At 43.7% G+C, this 18,730-nt stretch overlaps 1 protein-coding gene across 1 annotated transcript in view; it reads right to left on the bottom strand.

Moving 5' to 3' along the window:
* Acp3 (acid phosphatase 3) overlaps positions 1 to 17,463 on the bottom strand; it is a 50,018-nt gene extending 32,555 nt beyond the window's left edge. Inside the window, exons 1-4 of the mRNA XM_075964806.1 lie at positions 17,302 to 17,463; positions 5,759 to 5,854; positions 3,687 to 3,773; positions 3,107 to 3,259 (exon numbers count right to left, since the gene is read on the bottom strand). Coding sequence (XP_075820921.1) covers positions 3,107 to 3,259; positions 3,687 to 3,773; positions 5,759 to 5,854; positions 17,302 to 17,412 — 447 coding nt within the window. The 5' untranslated portion in view covers positions 17,413 to 17,463. The remainder of the gene's footprint in view (positions 1 to 3,106; positions 3,260 to 3,686; positions 3,774 to 5,758; positions 5,855 to 17,301) is intronic.
* Between the last annotated feature and the right edge of the window lie 1,267 nt (positions 17,464 to 18,730).

Raw genomic sequence — 18,730 nt, 5'->3', positions numbered from 1 at the left:
CCTAGATCTAACACAGACCCCTTCCTTCCTCTTGGTCGTCTCTCCTGGTCTGGACCGGTGTAATCTGTCTCAGTCACTGTCCATGCCCCCTAGCAGGTCAGTGGCTGTCCACTCCTCTGACTGTACAGTCCATTCTCCTCACAGCAGCCTCACCATCTCTAAGGGCACCCCAAAGATCAAACTGTTTTTGTAGGTCTTGACTTCCACAGACTTTTTATTTTACCTGGAATCAAATGCAAACTTGCCTTCTAAGAGTCTATGTGAGATGAGCAGTAAGTAACAGTAAGTGCTTTACCTGCTCCCCCACCCCTTCTTCCATCTCACTTTCTCTGTACAGAAATACTGGGGACCTCTTCTGTGAGTGCTCCACCTTAGGTTCCTAAGTCACTCCGCTCCAGCCGCTCCAGCAACTCACTTCCTTCTTCCAAGGAACTTATCACAATCTGAGAGCATTTTATTGGTGTTCTTTATTGTCTATAAGATAGCAATCTCAAGTAAACTAGGCTCTTCTCTGTCACACTCACGGACGTATTGTCAACAACCAGAACAAGGGTGGTGTATTAGCTGCTGCTCAGAAGGCTTTTATATGGCTTCCTGTCTGTCCTGTCTGACTCTGTATGCCACCTGGTTTTACCTTTGCTTCCTTCCTTTTTTATGAGCATGTAATCTCCGACCTTCATTTCTGCATCCCTGAATTGCATCAGCAACATTTTCTGAGGCTCCCACATCTTCCCTTTCTGAGCGCTGTCAGCACAGTGACTAACCCACCCCTCATCACATGCAAGCAATACTGACGAATGCATGTTTTCATCTCCTCCCTTAGCTCAGTGCAAAGCTCACAGTTGGATTCTGTGAGGACCTGCATCCCTGCCCTGGGCGGCCTCCTCTCTGAACTCCTTCAGTAAATGTAGCTTGTGTTGAAATCATTGCCTATCATCTTGTACTGTGTCGCGTGGCTGATGCATGCTCAATTTCTTTCATCAAACAAATCTTAAGTTAGGGATGAAGTTTGGTCTTATCACTCAACACTAGGGAGTAACCTAGTGTTCTTTAAGAAAATTTTGCTTGCCTTAATGAAAAGGTATCTGGAACCTATGGATAGATAATTTGTCTGCTTCTCTCTCCATCTCCCTCGCTCTCTGTTCCTTTTTTCATCTTCCAGTGAGCACCAGTGTCTATTGTGTAACGTGATTACCTTCTGTCAGGATTACAGATGGACTAGTTTCTTTGCTTTACTTTGGCTATGCTTAATATTGCATGTCAGGCTTCTTCTCTGCAGAAAAGGGTGTGGCAAACATAATTGTCTTTTCTTTTTGGAAAGTATTGTTCACAGACATTGGTAATAAATGCTTCCATTTCAATCTGTGAAGGTAAGGCTATAAATACATCATCCTAGCTTTTCAGAAAACATCAGAAAAATGGTTACAGTAGATTAAACTTGAGTGAGGTTGGCAGGGAGGGCTGTTGCTACAGAGCATTTTGAAAAACTCTACAAAGCATGTATGAAAAATTCATACTGCCATTAAGTCAAGTTTCTAGCAGTGTTGCCAGGGCAGAGAGGAGAACGGTGTATCACAGAAGTCCCTGGGAAAAGCTTTCGGTCAATGCTAATGCAGAGTGGGAGATGTTGCTGTGATTTGGATATGTCCCTTGGAGAAGTCCCGTGGTGGGAACTTGGTCTCCTGTGAGGCTATGTTGAGAGGTTGAACCTGCGAGAGGTGATTGATTGCGTCCCAAGTGCCCTGTCCGCGGGAACGGATTAGTGGTTCTCTATGGGTGGGAGGGAGTTGGTTATGAAAGCTAACTTTCTTGGATATACTTGCTCCACCTCACCCTCTGACATCCCTTGGCAGGTCATGACCAGCAAGAGGACCCACTCCAGATTCTAAACAGATGTTCGTGTCATGCCTTGGACCTCAGGTCTTCCAAGTGTGAGCTGAATGAACCTCTGTATTTAAATAAACGGCCCAGTCTGGAATGAGCAGTTATAAAAACACAAAATGGCCAAGCTAACAATACAGGTCAGGGAAATTAAGCAATAACTCTCTCTTCCAAACTGTTTCCTTTATATTCCCTTACATTCTACATTGGAAGGTTAGATCTATTTATTCATATTTTCTAGATACCAGTTCCTTTGACAAGGTTCGATTTCTTGGTCAACCCACCCTGTCTGAGTTAAGTTGAATTTCTCTCAAATAGTTCTATTTAGGCAACTTGGTGTACGGTGCTGCATCCCAAACTTGGCTGTTCATAAAATAATTTAAGAAAGTTATATTTTAAAATACTGATGTTGGTGCTGAAAAGATGGTGCAGCAATTAAGAGCACTTGTTGTTCTTCTATAGGACCAGGGTTTGATTCCCAGTACCCACATGGCAGCTCACAACCATCTGTATCCAGTTCCATATCCAACTCCCTCTTCTGGTTTCCAAGGGCGCCTGGCACACACATGGGGCACAGACATACATGTAGGCAAAACACTCCTACATGTATAATGAAATAAAAATAATTAAAAAATATGCTGATGTACAGGCCCTACCCTCAGGGATTGACTTGAGGAGTGTCCTTAGTCATCAGGCGTCCTGAAACCTCTCAAGGTGGTTCTCACCTGCAGCTGAGTCTGAGAACCACCATTTCACAGGGAAGAAGACGCTTTGAATGGGGGCCCAGGACTGACTGTTGTTTACGAGCAGTGAGGCATTGGGCGAAGTTTGTTATTTTACCTCTCTGAGTGCCTTATTTCGTTTGCCCCAGAATGTAAATTTTTAATGAGAAAGGAGTGTTTGGTGGACATGGAGATCTTTGGATATTTAGGGGAGATGAGAAACCTATGTTGGACACTAAAATCATGGGGATTGAAGACAGAACACTAGGAAGTGTGTGTGTGTGTGTGTGTGTGTGTGTGTGTGTGTGTAGCCACACGTGTGTAGATGGAGGAAGGGAAATTAACAAAAGCTGAAATGCTAGTCAAGCAAAATGAATCCAAATTGAAACTCAGCTCCTAGCCTTGGTTGTCCGAGTCTTTTCATGTCCCGTGTATCCATCATACTGAATCTCTAAGTCTCTAGCAGCCTGACTTCCTCCTACTGAATTATATAGGATACTGACCCGATCTTCAGAGAGAGCCACTGTGTGCACTGGGATGGGCTGCCAGGGCAGGCTGGGATTCCAGATGCTGATCCCCTCTGGGGGAAACAGGGCCGCAAGGTTTGTCATAGCACTCATCAAAGTCCGGTCAACATCTGTGCTCCGGATATAAACCTAGAGGGGGATAAATCAAAGCAGATGGAAAGTCAGAGGAAACTCGAAGTTTTCTTTCTCTGGACCTGCCAGGGTGTTAGGGAAAGAGCGGAAACACAGGATATCAGCAGGTTCTGTGGGAACATCAGAATCACATCTGTCAGGGGATTGGATAGTAACGTGAAAATACAATGGGACAAAGCAGTCCGTAGGCCAATAGTTGAACTGATCAACGACACTAAGCCAAAGTATTTGCACAGGTACCTATAAAAACTTGAACTAAGACTATATAGGGGAAAATAGTCCATAAAGAGAAAAACATCTGTAAATAAGATCTCTGATGTATATAAGTTCTTCAGAAAATAGGCAAAGGTATAAGTTCTTCGTACGCATGAAGAATTATTTTTTTCCAAGGGTCAAGTTTCAAAGTCTTGGTTCCCCAACTTGCCTGGTCATGTTTATAGGAATCGTTCAAGAATCTTCCGTATCTTCTCCTTATATAACTTCCAAGTTCGTAATGCTGTTCCATGCCCCGCTATGGAGAAGAAAAGTGAAGGTTAGGGAAAGGTATGTGTTATCATAGAACATGTCTTTCCTCATTGTGCGTGGCGTGAACAAGATGTGCCTATCAGTTCCACAATAAAATCTCCTATCTGAACTAAGGCAGAAGAGAGCAGTCACCTTAGTCAGGATGTCCTGAGAATACTCCTTCATCGTTGTTAGCACACAATGAAGAGGCTGAGTATATATGTATTTAGCTGATAATTGGCAACTTATCTAGGTAAATGGCCCGTTTGAGGTGTGGTGGGATTCCCTATGGGCAGAACATTCAAAGTGATTGGTTCATCACATCCTAGGGGGGTTTTGAGAACAAAATCCAATTGTCTAATGAAGTTGAGCTTGCTGAATCTGAAGGTCCCTTTAAGCCTTGCAGTAAACAGATTTATTATATCCACAGTCTATCTATGGCTGGCTCATAAAAAAATAGAGCTTGTTACTCAAAGTGTGGTCAGAGATCAGCAGGGTTGGCATCATTTGGGAGCATGTTATAAATCAAATTCTTGGGCCCTACTCTTGATGAATTGAGCAAGAGAAACTTTGGGAGCACTGGGCAGTAGTGGTGCAGTGCCTTTAATCCCAGCACTTGGGAGACAGAGGCAGGTGGATTTCTGTGAGTGAGAGACCAGCCTGGTGTACAAAGTAAGTAACTTTGGAAGAGGGGCTCAGAAATCTTTTAAAAGGTTTATTTTATTATTTTATGTGTATGAGTATTTTGTCCGAATGTGTGTCTATGTTTAACACGTGTGCCTGGTGCCCACAGAGGTCATAAGAGGGCATCAGAACCCCTGGAGTTACAGACGGTTGTTAGACATCATGTAGGTCCTGGGAATTGAATCTGAATCATCCTAGAACAAGTACTCTTAACCATTGCGTGATCTCTCCAGCCCCAGGAATCTGTTCTTAACCATCTCTCTTAGAAAGCCCAGTGGATCATTGAGATCAGCCTTAACTCATGCTCCTTGAGCACTGGTGTGCATTAAAACAAAAGGATCCAGATGCACCTGTTGAAACTCAGATTCATCAGCATCTCCCCCAAAGATTCTAGCTCTCTGCATCTGAAATGTGGCCCTGGAACCCGTTTTAGGAAGGACCCCCAAACGATTCAGGTGTGCCAGGCTTAGAGGAGCATTGCATTGTGGTTTGTTATTAATCCAGAGCCTCACCAGAGATTTACAAATCAGGGAAAATGTAGTCTCTCCTCAAATATGAGGATGGCTGTTGCGAAGGACAGTGTACCATGGCCGAGTAGCTGAAGATGTGGGTACTTTGGATCCAATTGTCTTCTAGCTTACAGCTGAGTTTTGGAATCTGATTGCTACTTAAGAGACTTCTACGTGTGAATCCAGACCTCATGGTCCTCAAAAGTCTTTTAGTCTCACTAGAAAATTAGAGCAAGGAAACAGGTGTCCTGTACTAAGAAAACAATATATGAGCCTTTGTCACGTTCTCTCATTAGATAGAAAGATGGCTAGGCCATGGTTGGAAGGGCTCTGACCTTCTGAAGCAGTAGATACTGGCTTTCCCATGACTTCTCTGAGCTATAATGTCTACAAAACCTGATGGTTGGTTAGGGTCGTGATTCTCAGCTTTGGCTGCACATTAAAATAAAGCAATCAGTTGAGGAGCATCCAAACATCCTAATGCCCAGGCCATGCCCTATGCCAATTAAGTAAGACATCATTGCTATTTTTAACACGTCTCTAATAGACAATCTCCATGGAAACCTCTCACACTTAAATGCAGTCAGCAGGATAAATGCATCAAAGTGGAAAATTCTGTACATATTTCTCCTTTACTCAAAAAATTACCCAAAGCTGTGGCTCGTACTTGAAATCTCTGCACTTGGGAGGAAGGAGTTTGAAGTCATTCCTGGCTGTGTAGGGAGTTCAAGGCCAGCCTGTACTATATGAAACCCTGCCTCATAAAATATAAAACCACAATAAAAGAGATCAAACTAACCTGGGTGAGTTGACCAAATCCTTGTGGCCATGAGGATTCCTTAATGGGGTCGTTAGGAAAGGTATCGATGGGACTTCGGTCTCCATGCCGAAACACCTAAGGAAAGATGTGGGACAACAACATTACAAAGTTCACTTGAGTGTCTTGCCTCTACTTGTCATAATACAATTTCTTAAACCATGGCTGATACCATGTTTATCCACTGGAATCACCTGGAGAGTTCTAGAAAATTCTAATGACAAAGTGCCCCCTCTCCTGGGATCTTAGTTACATTAGTTGGGCTTATGACTAAAGGGTATAAGTCTTCTAAAATTCTGTCCAAATGAAACTCAGGTGAAGAACCACCAACATTTTCTTGTGCATGAGAAAATTATATGATCAAGATGATTGAATGATATATGCATGGAGATAGAGTTATGTATCTAAGATGAAAGACAGATGCATGAACATACAAGATCACTTGGTGCAGACAGACTGATTAGAAATATTCTTCTCTTAATTACTAAGAACAACAATGCTCTTAAAATTTCACACATAATAAAAACAGTAGTTTTGTAATGACACCCTCACTTGGGAATACTTTGGCTCAGAGATTACTTAATTTTTAGAGGTTAGGGGCATATGAATTACAGATTGGTAGAATAGGAAAGCCGGATCTCAGCACTTTAATAACACGCTTCTTAGATCTGGATACACACCATGCTATTCGGACTGTGCATTTGCTTTTGAAGAGAGACGTTTGGACTTCTGAAACCTCAGTTCTTTGATTCTAAAATAGTAGCATGCCAGACCAAACTCAGTGCTATTTTATAATCAAAACATAAAAAAGAAACCTACTCAAGAAGGACAAGATGAGGTCTTACATGGAGGCAGAAAATATTTAATAACATACAGGATAGTTGTTGAACACTTCATTTGACCTGATCTCACCTTTGCTGGTCACTTGAATTACCTACTGGGAGACCCTACTGTAAGTAAGCAAGGATGCTGTATTTCTGAACACCTACAGCACCATTCAGTAGACACCAAGGAAGGAACAGCCTCAAACTTGAGTTATCTTCAGGAAAGAATTCTAGAATAGCAAGGAAGGCTTCTAAGACCAATGCTATGACTCTGGTTTCTGAATAAAGTGATTCTTTGCTGCCCTAAACCAGTGGAAAATTAAAAGCCCAGGAAGACAGCCTACAGAACACAGAGGGGAACAGGGCAGAGGGTGGTAAGAGGCCCCCTTGGGGGAAGGTAAGGAAATAGAGCTTGAAGTTTCCCTTTCAGCAGGAAGAACAGCCACTGGTGCCAGTTCATGGGAGTGACTTGGACGTGAGTGGGAACCACCAATATTAGCCATTAGTGACTCTGTTTCCACAACCAGGCGCATCTTAGACTGCTTGGATCTGTGCTCACTGTGCAGCAAACCTCCCAGACCTGAGGAACAAAAGTTGTGACAGACTTTCCCAGGTTACTAGCCTCACATTGATGTCTCAGGGTTTTCCAATCTTAGCACAATACATTTTCAGAGGTAGATAATTCTCCACTGCAGGAAGCTGCCCTGTGGATGATTTAGTAGGCCCTTGGCCTTTTGTATTTCCTTGTTACAACAATTGCAAAGACCAAACACCTCACCACTGAGGTAGCCAGGGAGAAATCCGATAATAAGCATTCTACCGAAACAATGAACAACTCTTTCTACCAGAGCACAACCCTTCCTCCCAGCACCCAACTACAACAATCCTTTATGTTTTTTTCCATTATTGCTCTGCCTTGAGGAGTTGCTAAGTGCTTTTGTGTTTAATTCTCTTGACCAGTTCTGCAACATAGCCATTATTATGATATACACTTCACAGCTCATCTTAGATACGTAATGAGTCTAAATCCTCAAGCAGGTAAGTAGAACTAACCAGGCATTGGCCATGTATCTTTCACTAAAGTGTCTGTCTTTGGATCTCTCTCTCTCTCTCTCTCTCTCTCTCTCTCTCTCTCTCTCTCTCTCTCTCTCTCTCTGTGTGTGTGTGTGTGTGTGTGTGTGTAGTGTAAAAAATACATTATTAACGGTCAGGAGTTTCCACAGAACTAGTGATGATTGCAACAGGAGGAGACCTGAGACCACGAGAACTCTCCATCTCACACTCCTCTATGCTTTCTAGAACTCTCTGCTATGTCTTGTGATTGCTTTAGAAGGGGTCTCCTTCTGCATACCCTGATCTAATCCAGGCTGGTTTGGATTTGCCACGGTCCTCCTGCTTCAGCCTCCCAAACAGTGGGGCTGCAGGTGTGATCCACCACACCTGGATTTCCTGGCCACTCTTACCATGTGAGTCCTTCCTATCCATGAGCATGGGAGATGTTTATCTTCTGATAGCTTCAATTTCTTTCTACTATACTAGTCTCTCCCTTGCTCGGCTAGAGTTACACCAAGGATGTTTTATATTATTTGTGGCTGTTGTGAAAGGTATCATTTCTCTGACTTCTTTTCTCAGCCCGTTTATCATTTGTATATGAGAGGGCTACTGAGTTTTTTGAGTTAATCTTATATACAGCCCCTTCACTGAAGATGTTCATCAGCTTTAGGAGTTCCCTGGTAGAAATTTTGGGTTAATTAATTAATACTATCATATGATCTGCCAATAACAATACTTTTTTAAAATAAGGAATTCCTATGAGCCCACTGCCAGCTCCTATGATCAGTCTGTATATAGTTAGTATTTAACTTACAACCTTATCACTATTAGAAATATCATATGTTATTGCTCTTTGTAACAAATTCAAAGTCCTTATAAGAGCTCTTCCCCGCCCCTTAAACCCTACCTGATCAGGCCCCTCCTTCTCAATGTCCTCAGTTTGTCTCGCTAAATGGGCTTAGCCACAGGATCTCTCCCGCTGGCCCAACCCCGTGCCTTTGCCCAGTGTGACTTTATCTGCTTTGAATGAATGCCCGGTGCTTGCTGCTTCTCAGGACTCTCTCTCTCTCTCTCTCTCTCTCTCTCTCTCTCTCTCTCTCTCTCAATGGGAAAACATGAAAGTAGCCCTTGTATAACTTCAATCTTTTCTTACTGTTTTGTTTCCATCTCTAATATTTTCTGGTTGTGTTCTTTAGAGATTTTTTAAAAAAATTACCTGGTTCTTCTCGTTCATACTAGTTAGTTTTCTCATTGCTGTGACAAAATACTTGCCAATAACACTTAAGGAAAGGCAGGAAGGCTTTTCCTCTGGCTCTGGGTTTGGATATGATCTGTTATGGCGAGGAGGGCATGGTATTGGGAATACAAAACAGATGGTCACATTGCATATGTAGTCAAGAAGCATAGCCAAGGAGAGGAATTCTGGTGCTCAGTCAGATTTCTCTTGTTTAAAACTCTCCATTTTATCCAGTCTAGGACCCTGGGCCCTAGGATGAACTGGCATTCAGAGTGTGTCTTCCCTCCTCAGTGACACCTCTCAGGATATACTCTCAGACATGCCCAAGAAGTGTCCCTAGGTGATGGCAGAGCCAGTCAAGTTGATACTGCAACTTCCTAAGAAGTCCTTGGAAGCAGAACCCCTGTGGAAACGGCCACAACCTAGAACACAATAACACACTAAAGGCCTGTCTGGATGAGCAAATGGACCCTGGGTTGGGTCTCCTTCCTCCAGACTTCTGAAAGCATCTTTCTGTTCCTCTGGTGTCACAAGAGCTTCTGATTTTCATTGTCACGTGACAAGAAGCTCTGCTGTGCCATCCTGTTTTCTTCCTGCCTCCCTTGCCCTCAACTTCCCCTTCTGTCATGCCAATTTCTGCCTTTGATTCAGAACAGTGAGTCTTGCCTTGGGCTATGCTGGAGTTTTAACAAACCACCGTGTTGTCCTTTCCAGTTTAGAACTCTAGATAGCAGAAAAACCTTGGGATGTCTTTGGATCCAAACTCCAGTGCCCATACTCACAGCCATCTCCCCAGTCCTATTTTCTCCTTTTAAGGAACTAAGAAATAAACCTATTGGCAGATATCAGGACATAAGACAGTTTGGGCGGAAACGATGATTGCTATAGACGAATGCTGTAAGAGGTAAGGGGAGAGCCAGCTGTAAAGAGTCAGTATGCAGTTACATCCTGCCCTGGCCACGAGGAAGATGTGCGAGGCCTAAGCAAGATCTTTCTCCAGGGCCCAGGAAGAGCAAGAAGCCCACAGGAAAGGGAAGTGGGGCAAACCGCGTGTTGCGTTGTGCACAAGCTGTAAACAGAAAGCTCTGCTATCCTGGTTACCTACGCCATGTTTCAGACCCCAGCGTTGTCAACCACTGCCCCATGGACCCTGAGTAAATGACTGAACTCAAAGTTCTGCGTGTCTCGGTTTCTCTTTCCAGGTAACAACAGAATCATTTTTGATCACTCGAGAGCAACATGAGACCTGCAGGTGTAATAGTATATGTGTGAAGTAGTATGTATGAGTACTGATACACAGGGTACATTCCGTCCATGGTATTTCTTATTATGTTTGTTACTAATGTTATTCACAACCACAAATGTCCTGTGTGCTTCCTTTCCTGTTGAAGGTGGTTTGTAGCATCCAGGGCATATTCCGTTGAGCAAAGGAAAACAGCCCTCTCTTTCAAGGAACACCTCTATTAATATCTAATCATCTCCCCGAATAAGCATTTACCTAAGAGTCATGTTGCTTTTGCCTTTGGATTTGGGCCACTCTGCAAACTTGACTTTTCTCGATTGGCAACCTAAAATGTTTTGGGCCAGATACATTCTCTCTAATGAGTGCAGTGCTCTGAAAATTTGCAAAATATGTGAACAGGCAAGTGGGAAGAAGTTCCTGAGCTTGCAAGCTTAGACTAACTCCTGCCTGGCCGACACCAGTTCTCAGGACCATCAGCTTCCAACACCCACGTCTGCAGAACGTGCAGGTTGCCAGAGACATCTGCTGCTCCTGGGCACTCAAGACTAGGGAGCCACACAGTGAGGGAGAAAGAGCAGGAGGCTGTTTGTGAGCAAAAGGACCACTTTTTCTTTTCTAGCGGGGCATTTTATGTAGTAGCTCTCTTTACAATCCAGAATAGGATTTATTGAATGCCGGGCCATTAAAGACAAGGTCTAGGTCAAAACAAAATGAAACAACAATAGCAATAACTTGACCCTCATGTGACACTAATATGCCTTTTGGGTAATTTGGAAGATTGAGTGTGAAAAGTCAGGTGCCTGGCATCTGGTAGATGTTTATAACCTATTACTTACACTTGAAATTCTACTTCAATTCAAGTCAAGAAGAAAAAGGGGAACTTGTCTTGCAAAATCCATGCCTGTGGCCAAAGACATTGTCTAGACACAGACAGTGACGATGAAGGCAAATCGAACGTCTCTGCCACCAAAAGGCACAAAGGAACTGAGTGAACCAGTATACTGAGGAAAATAGCAATAGGTTTTGTGATTCTGCATCTCCCACCAACACATGTTTCTCTTGTGTTTATTGGGCCAAAGCCTGAATCTAGGAAGAAAGAAAGCGGACTGAACTTAAAAGATATGTAAATACTTACCTGATTCGTTTGAGAATAAAAAGAATGAACTGGTTACATGAATGGTTAGTATATGAATATTAGTGCTGGTCACTCACAAGAGAGGCGTAAGTACTTCTCATGCATTTCCTAAAGCCTCATAACTCCATGAGGCGTTATTAGCCCCATTTCCAGTGATGACTCACAGACTGGTTAAGTGGCTCATCTAAAGCCACACAGCTAGCACTGGGCTGAATTGGCATGGCCACCCAAGTGGTCTGATTCTTGGATCTGCACTTTCTGCTACAGTGCTCTATTATATGGTAACCATACAATAACTGTGTGAGCTACTTTCTAACCTTCTCTACATGTTCTACCTCCACGGCATCCTCATCTCTCCAGTAACCCACATTAAAATCATGGGGTCATTAGCTATTCGCCATTTCCTGTAATATTTACAACCCACTAGATTGTGTTTGCATAATTTAGAACATTACCTCTGCTTTCCAAGTCTACTGTATTCTGATCCAGTTGGGTCTTCACAATGCTTTCTTTGTCTGAACTGTGGTGTGATAGTCCCTCTATTTCCACTCCTAGCCTTTCTCCACAAGGCACACCAGATGCACAGAACTGAGTGTCCCCAAGGGGGAAAAAGTGAGCTGGAGTTAATAGGTGGGGAAGACATATATGCAAAAGAGTGGTGTGGTTGGTCTACGAAGCGAGAAGAGCTGCTAACAGTCCAACATCTGCCTCCTTTCTTTGCCTCTACTCAATCAACAAGTTATCTAAGAATGAAGGGTCTCCTCAGAACCTTGGGGACATTATGGTAAGCAGCCTGAGCTGGTCCCAACAACTATGGTGCAGTTCTAGAGATAGGAGGGAGCAAGGAGAGTCTAACTCATAGAGTCAGAGAGTAGAACACTGGCTTCCAGAGGGCTAAGAGATACGTGCAGCCTTCTGACATTGCAATGAGACAGTCATCTGCAAAAGAAATTCATTGTTAAAGTGAATTACAATGCTACGTTGGGTCAAATTCATAGCTATCCTTGGTCAGATGCTGCCCGTGAGCCAAAGATTGGACAGGCCCAGATGGGAAGGGCCAAACGAGGAGCCACCAGGAAATGGGTATGAAGTTTCAGTTTTGAAAAAAAGTTCCAGAGCTTCATGGTGATGTGGAAGCCTGTGAATACACTTACACCATCGAAGCCTATTCTTAAGATGGTTAAGACCATAAACTTTAAAATTAACTAGAGATCATCTACAATTTAACCAAAAACATTAGAAACCTTCCATTTTAGATGGCGACTCTTTTGTGGAATAATATATCCCTTTACTCTGTGTGAAGATGTGTCATTGTGATTGGTTTAATAAAGAGCTGCATGGCCATTAGCTGGTCAGGAAGAGGTTAAGGTGGGACTTTTGGGGACAAGAGAGCTCTGGAAAGAAGAACAGAGGAGTCACCAGTAGAGAAAGAAGGAACAGACATGCAGGAGGAGAGGTAAAATCCATGAGTCACGTGGCAACACGTAGATTAATAGAAATGGGTTAATTTAAGTTATAAGAGCTAATGGGACAAGCCTAAGCTTTCATAATTAATAACAAGTCTCTGTGTCATGTTTTATGAGCTGGAGGCCTAAAGAAAAGTCCGTCTACATGACTCCAAGCAGCACTTCATGTTGGCCCCATTCACACTTCCATATCTAAATCATGTCACTGGATCCTGAAGATGACCCGTGAAAGTGGAAGCTTGGCCGTGGTTGCGATCGTCAGCTTTAAGTTTAGGGAACTTGAAACTCAGTTGTTTTTATTAATGGCCTGTTTCTGCTCCCAGACCTGGTTAACAAACATTAGTGGAATTGAGTTAGCAAAAAATTCTGTGCTTTTTTTAGGTATCACTTTCAGCTTCAGTTCTAATGAAAAGGCACTAGAAAACTAATCATGGGATTGACTGCTAATCCTTGAGGCATGGGCGTGAAGAAGATGAGTGGTCCTGGAAATAAGCAATGGCTAGCATCATGTGCAGGGCCAAGCTTGACTAGGTTACCATCCCACTGAAGAGGCAATGTGCACAGGGCTTGGAGGCGCTTTGAGCCAAGAATACGCTATGACTCAGGTACGACTGCAGAAATCAGGTCAACCCTGAAGAATACAAGGAGGTGCTGTGTTGTGAGTCATCATCCCTTTCTTTAGAAACAGCCAGAAGAGCAACCCAGAATTTTTGTCTGTCTGAGATCACCTGACTTGTGGTTTTCCCCTTGCTAGAGAGAGAGATGCTTTACAATGGCATCCTCTCTTTCTGGTGGGATAATACAGTGCGTGAGATTATTGTAAAAAGAAGGCAAGTGAGCGTGTGTGGAAAATAAGCAGGTATACAGCAAAGCAAGACTGGCGCGGAGTGATAATTACCAAAGCATACGCTGAGACTCAGCAAACTTACTCTCCTCTCTCTACAAAGTTAAAAATACCAATTCTCCACAGACAGTCTAGGGAGGTGGGCGCATAGTCGTGCCAAGAAGCAGTTCACTTCATAGATTCCTTCCTTGAAATCCATAGTGCTTGTTGAAGATGTATTTCATTCAACGGTTTAAAGAGAGCCTTTTAAAACATGTAAACCTGTATTAGACTTAACTTCTTCCTTTTTTTTTATCCAACTGTTAATAAGTGGTCAAACCACAATTTCACAGGAAATACTTTTGTAAGTTTGTTTTAAAAGATCATGTAAATTAGCTGGGAAGTGGTGGTTCAAGTCTTTAATTTCAACACTTGGGAGTCAGAGACAGGTGGATCTCTGAGTTCAAGGCCAGCCTGGTCTACAGAGCAAATTCCAGGACAGCTAGGGCTGCAGAAACAGATCACGTAGGACTGGCGAATGGTTAAGTAGGTAAAAAGGGCTTGCTATTCAAGCCTGATTCCTTGACTCTAATCCCTGGTATTCAGTGTTGAAAGGAGAGATCAACTCCCCCAAACTGTCCTCTGACTTTACATGTGTTCCATGGTGTGTGTGTGTGTGTGTATGATGTTTATGTGTCCAATGTAGTAGTGGGCTGAGCATGTACTCCTTGGCTGCTTGTCTGGCATAGATGAGGCTTTGGATTCATGTATGAGACCTTGGACTCAGTCCCTGGCACTACATAAACAAACAAACAAACAAACAAACAAATCATGGGTTTGTTCACCAGCAAGAACAAGAACCAAAGGCAGTCTCCTCTTTTTTCCCAACAAATAGCTTTTAAGAATTGAGGATTTATTTTTCTTGGATTATGGAGGAAAAACAAGGAAACCATCTCCAGCCTCCGAGTCAGGGTAATGTTACAAACTGTGCAGTTGGCTCAGATCAGCTCCAGGTTCTGGGCTATGTGCAATAAACAGAGATAGCTGGAATCTAGTGATCAGGGGCAAAGTCAAAGGCTCACACAATGAGTTTGAGGCTACCTTTCTACCCATGTGACCACCATCCAGCTTCCTAACCTCTTTCACTTGTATCTTCATCTTGAAAGCAGGAACAAGAAGTTTGTGGGTGGGATTTTGTTGTTGTTTTATTTTTGTTTTACAGGATCTCATGTAGGACAGGCTGGTCTTGCACTAGCTTTTAAGATAACCTTGCAATTCTGATCCTGCTGCCTTTACCTCCTGAGTAATGGGGTTACTAGATTTGGGTTATGTACTACTTAGAACTCACTATATTGACCAGGTTGGTCTCAGACTCACAGAGAACCGCCTGGCTCTGCTGGGATTAAAGGTGTGCGCCACCACACCATATCATCTTCTATTTGTTCTCTCTTCTCTCTCTCTCTCTCTCTCTCTCTCTCTCTCTCTCTCTCTCTCTCTCTCTCTCTCTGAGAAAGGATTTCTCTGTAGCTTTAGAGCCTGTCCTGGAACTAGCTCTTGTAAACCAGGCTGACCTTGAACTCACAGAGATCTGCCTGCCTCTGCCTCCTGAGTGCTGGGATTAAAGGCCTGTGCCACCACTGCCCAACTTTTGTCTCTGTTTTATTCATTCGTTGGTGGTTTTCTGAGACAGAAACTTGTAGCTCAAATTCAAATTGGACTTAATGATAAAGACCCAGAGTCAGATATTGAAGTGAAAGCTGAAATATCAGAGAAGCAGAGAAGCCAGTCCCTAGAGTTCTTACATCTCCAAATGCTCAGACCAAAGGAACAAGATCCTGTCGCTACCAATCCTCAGGCTGAACACTGTCTCTATGAAACTTCAGACTAAATCCCTGAGCTCCTGTCTCCTCCTGTTTTATATTCCTCTCTCTGCCCAGTCATATCACTCCTGTCTCTACCTCCCTCGTGCTGGGATTAAAAGCATGGGATCCCAAGTGCTGGGATCAAAGGTGTGAGCTCTGTTTCTCTTTTAGACTGAGTCACTCTCGTGTAGTCCAGGCTGGCCTCGAACTCAGAAAGAATCCATCTGCCTCTGTCTCTGAGTTCTGGGATTTAAGGCATGTGCCACCACCACCTGGCTACTTGTTCTCTTAATAAACTCCCAAGGATTTTTCTGAATGTTCAGTCTAACCATTTATGTACACTCAAATAGTCTCTATCATCAATAAAAGGAAGAAAATGGTATTTTTGACTTTTATCATCAGAGAGAAGTTGTTTTGTTAGGGGCCAAGGAAGATAAATCAAATTGCCCATTATTTAATATTCATAGGAAGAGACCACTGTAGAAAGTGTGGTTAAGGTTTGCTTTATGCAGTACTGGCTAAGTTTTGAGTTGTTAGAGAGTTGTCTTTGTAGCTTGGTTTCTCTTTAAGGAAGAATTAACTGGTAGTCACCGAACATATTTTAACTGAGAGTAGAGAGGCAGAAAGGTCGGGAAGGGAACCACAACCATTTGGCAGCGGCAGCAGCAGCTACCTGGGCTGTGGGGGGAACTCAGCGAGCTGCCTCTGCATGAAGCTGACTGGAGCTCACTTGCCATCTCAGAGAAGACTGCCTTCGAGCCAGCTGGTTCCAAGCCCAGTGCGACAAGACCAGCAGAACCCAAGGCAACCCCACGCCCCCTACACTCTGATAATGAGCACATTGGCAAGGAGCTCATGCGTGTCAGGGAAAGCGCACCGCAGGAGGTACAGTCTGGAACCTTGCTTCATCAACACAGTAGCCTGGCAGCTGGCAAATGGTTTTCAGGACGAGGATGGCGTTTTCTTGCTTTTTCTCCTCTTTCTTTCCTGACTCAAAACCGGTAAAGATTTACCAGAGTAAGCATCATGATTTATGTAACAAGAAAGATTTTTCTGCAAAGGATTTTCCTCACTGACAGGAGAGGAACAGCATGTTGAAGGCTTAGGTGAGAGGGACCCTTTCTCTAAATCGTGAAAATAGCTTCTGAGTATTCTTGTAGAAGGAAAACACGCTTATAAATCCGCCAACTTTCACTACATTAAATAAAAATGTAAACAGCGATGGAGGATGTGAAATAAAAGAAGGTGAGAGAGAAAAAGGGGGGGAGGCAAATGCCTTTAACTTTGAAAAATGTTCTTTCCATATGTTTCTAACTCTCAATTGTCTATATTTTCCCCCTGACACCAGGCAGCACACACCTCTCTCCTTTTTTATTCATGGATTATTACAGTGACTATATGTAGGGGACATCATGGTTTTAGTGATCAACTAAATTAGTTGATAGTTCTGAAATTCTGTGCTCAGTTTCTCTTTTGCGCTCCCAAATATATACAACAAACATATGCACCAGTGTCGTGAAAAACGTAAGGAGTGACTTCAAAAGTGACTGTTCTTTGATTTGAAAACAAATGGTCATTAAATGGAAAGAAGCCAGGCTAGCTCCCCGCATATGAACAGCGCTAGCTGTGACTTCCCCTGTCTGGGGAATCACAGAGGGCAGGAATCAGACCAGAGAGCAGCTGTGAAGTCAGTAATGAAACAGTGCCATCGACGGCAAATGGGAATGCTGTCTTCATTTAAGCCAGCTTGCATGACTGTCCACTTTCCGAGTCTGAACAACGGCTGGTCTCAGGCAGATAACAGAAAGGAAACATGAAAGGTGACATTTGGCAATTTCTCTGACCCTGGTAACAGGAAGAACAATGAGAAAAGTGTACTTACCAACGTTACAAACTTCAACTCCTTGGCTTGGCCTTGGTCTGGGAGGAGGGAAAGCAGGAGCAGGCAGCCAAGGCTTACTGTCTGGGTCAGGGGCAGAGGCACAGCTCTCATGGTGGGACAGAGCTGCTTCTGGCAGCAGTAGGAGGTGCTGCACTCCAGAGGCCTCCTGGAGGGAAGTGCCTATTTAATCGAGAGATTGACAGGAAGGCGGGGCCATGTTCTTCCCTAGTAGGATTTCAAGAAGGGTGGGGCAGGGCTTGGCATGCAAATAATGCCTGCTGTTCTAGATCCCAGCCTTCTCTATTTCTTTTAGGAGCCCGTGGAGGCTCAGCTGGAACAGTTCAAGGCCTCCACTCCCGCCCAGCCTCCTCTTTTGCTTTCATCTCTTCCACATCTGGATGGTGATGCAGTGCTGGCTTGGAGGCAGCCACCTGGGAAGAAACCCTCCCTGCCTCTGGAAGGCTTAGGCTTCAGCGCTTAGTGTTTGAGGAAGCTTCAGTTGTGGGCATGTGTTGACATGACAAGGCTTATTCTCCTGCCAAAGGTGGTGTCTGCATTTCAACTCTCGTGCAGTCAATAAAGGTGTTTTTAAGAGGCAGGAAAGTGAGGATGGGGATATGTTCAAGATTTCTCTTCATGCCTTAAGGTATTTGGGGTCATTTGTGGCAATGCAAAGTTGGGGTTGGGGGCCCCTTTTTTAGAAAGAATACACACAAACAATAACAAACAACTTACAGCCACCACCTGAGCTCCCACGAATAAGCCTAACAAACTCCCTCGGTCACAGACCCAATAAAAACAGCAACAAAGGAGCTAACATAGCAGCAGGCCAATTGGGAAGCAGGGATTAGCCGAAGAGTAAGACAGGTATGGAGGTGAATAAGATCGAAATGCATAATGTACATGTATGGAGATGTCACAGGGAAATCTATTATGATGTAGAACTAACATATGCCAGTAACAAACACCAAAACAACGAAACAAACGAATAAATGAACAAAACCCAAGCAAAACCAAAGAAGTCCATACTGCTTTGCTTTATTGACAGTCAACAATTTTCGTTGTGAACCTTCTGGAAGAAACAAATCCCTGACTCTCTAGCCATGACATCACTGGGACGCTAAGGAAGAGGATGGTATGCAGAGAGGACACTTGACTTTCTGTTTGCTCCCACCCTGTCTGTCTCACCACTGACTAAAACACCTGCTGGAGAGGCTTGGTGAGAACCTGCAGGAGAAGTGGGTGGAGCAGAGGGAGGGCCTGCTGTGACGTTTCCGCCCCCAGGATGGAGGAAGAACAATGACTTGCCCACAACGTAGTCAGCATTGTATTAAATTTACCAGGACAGCAGGTTGCATTGCCCTGTGGTCATAGGAAGCCCTGGGAGGTGGCGTGTGGGAGAGTTGTGGCTCTTCTGGTATGGGGAAGT

This window comes from Microtus pennsylvanicus, chromosome 3, assembly GCF_037038515.1.
Source record: "Microtus pennsylvanicus isolate mMicPen1 chromosome 3, mMicPen1.hap1, whole genome shotgun sequence".
In the NCBI taxonomy this organism is placed as follows: Eukaryota; Metazoa; Chordata; class Mammalia; order Rodentia; family Cricetidae; genus Microtus; species Microtus pennsylvanicus.
The sequence above is the reverse complement of the archived record's forward strand: the minus strand, read 5'-3'. Positions and strand labels throughout refer to the sequence as shown.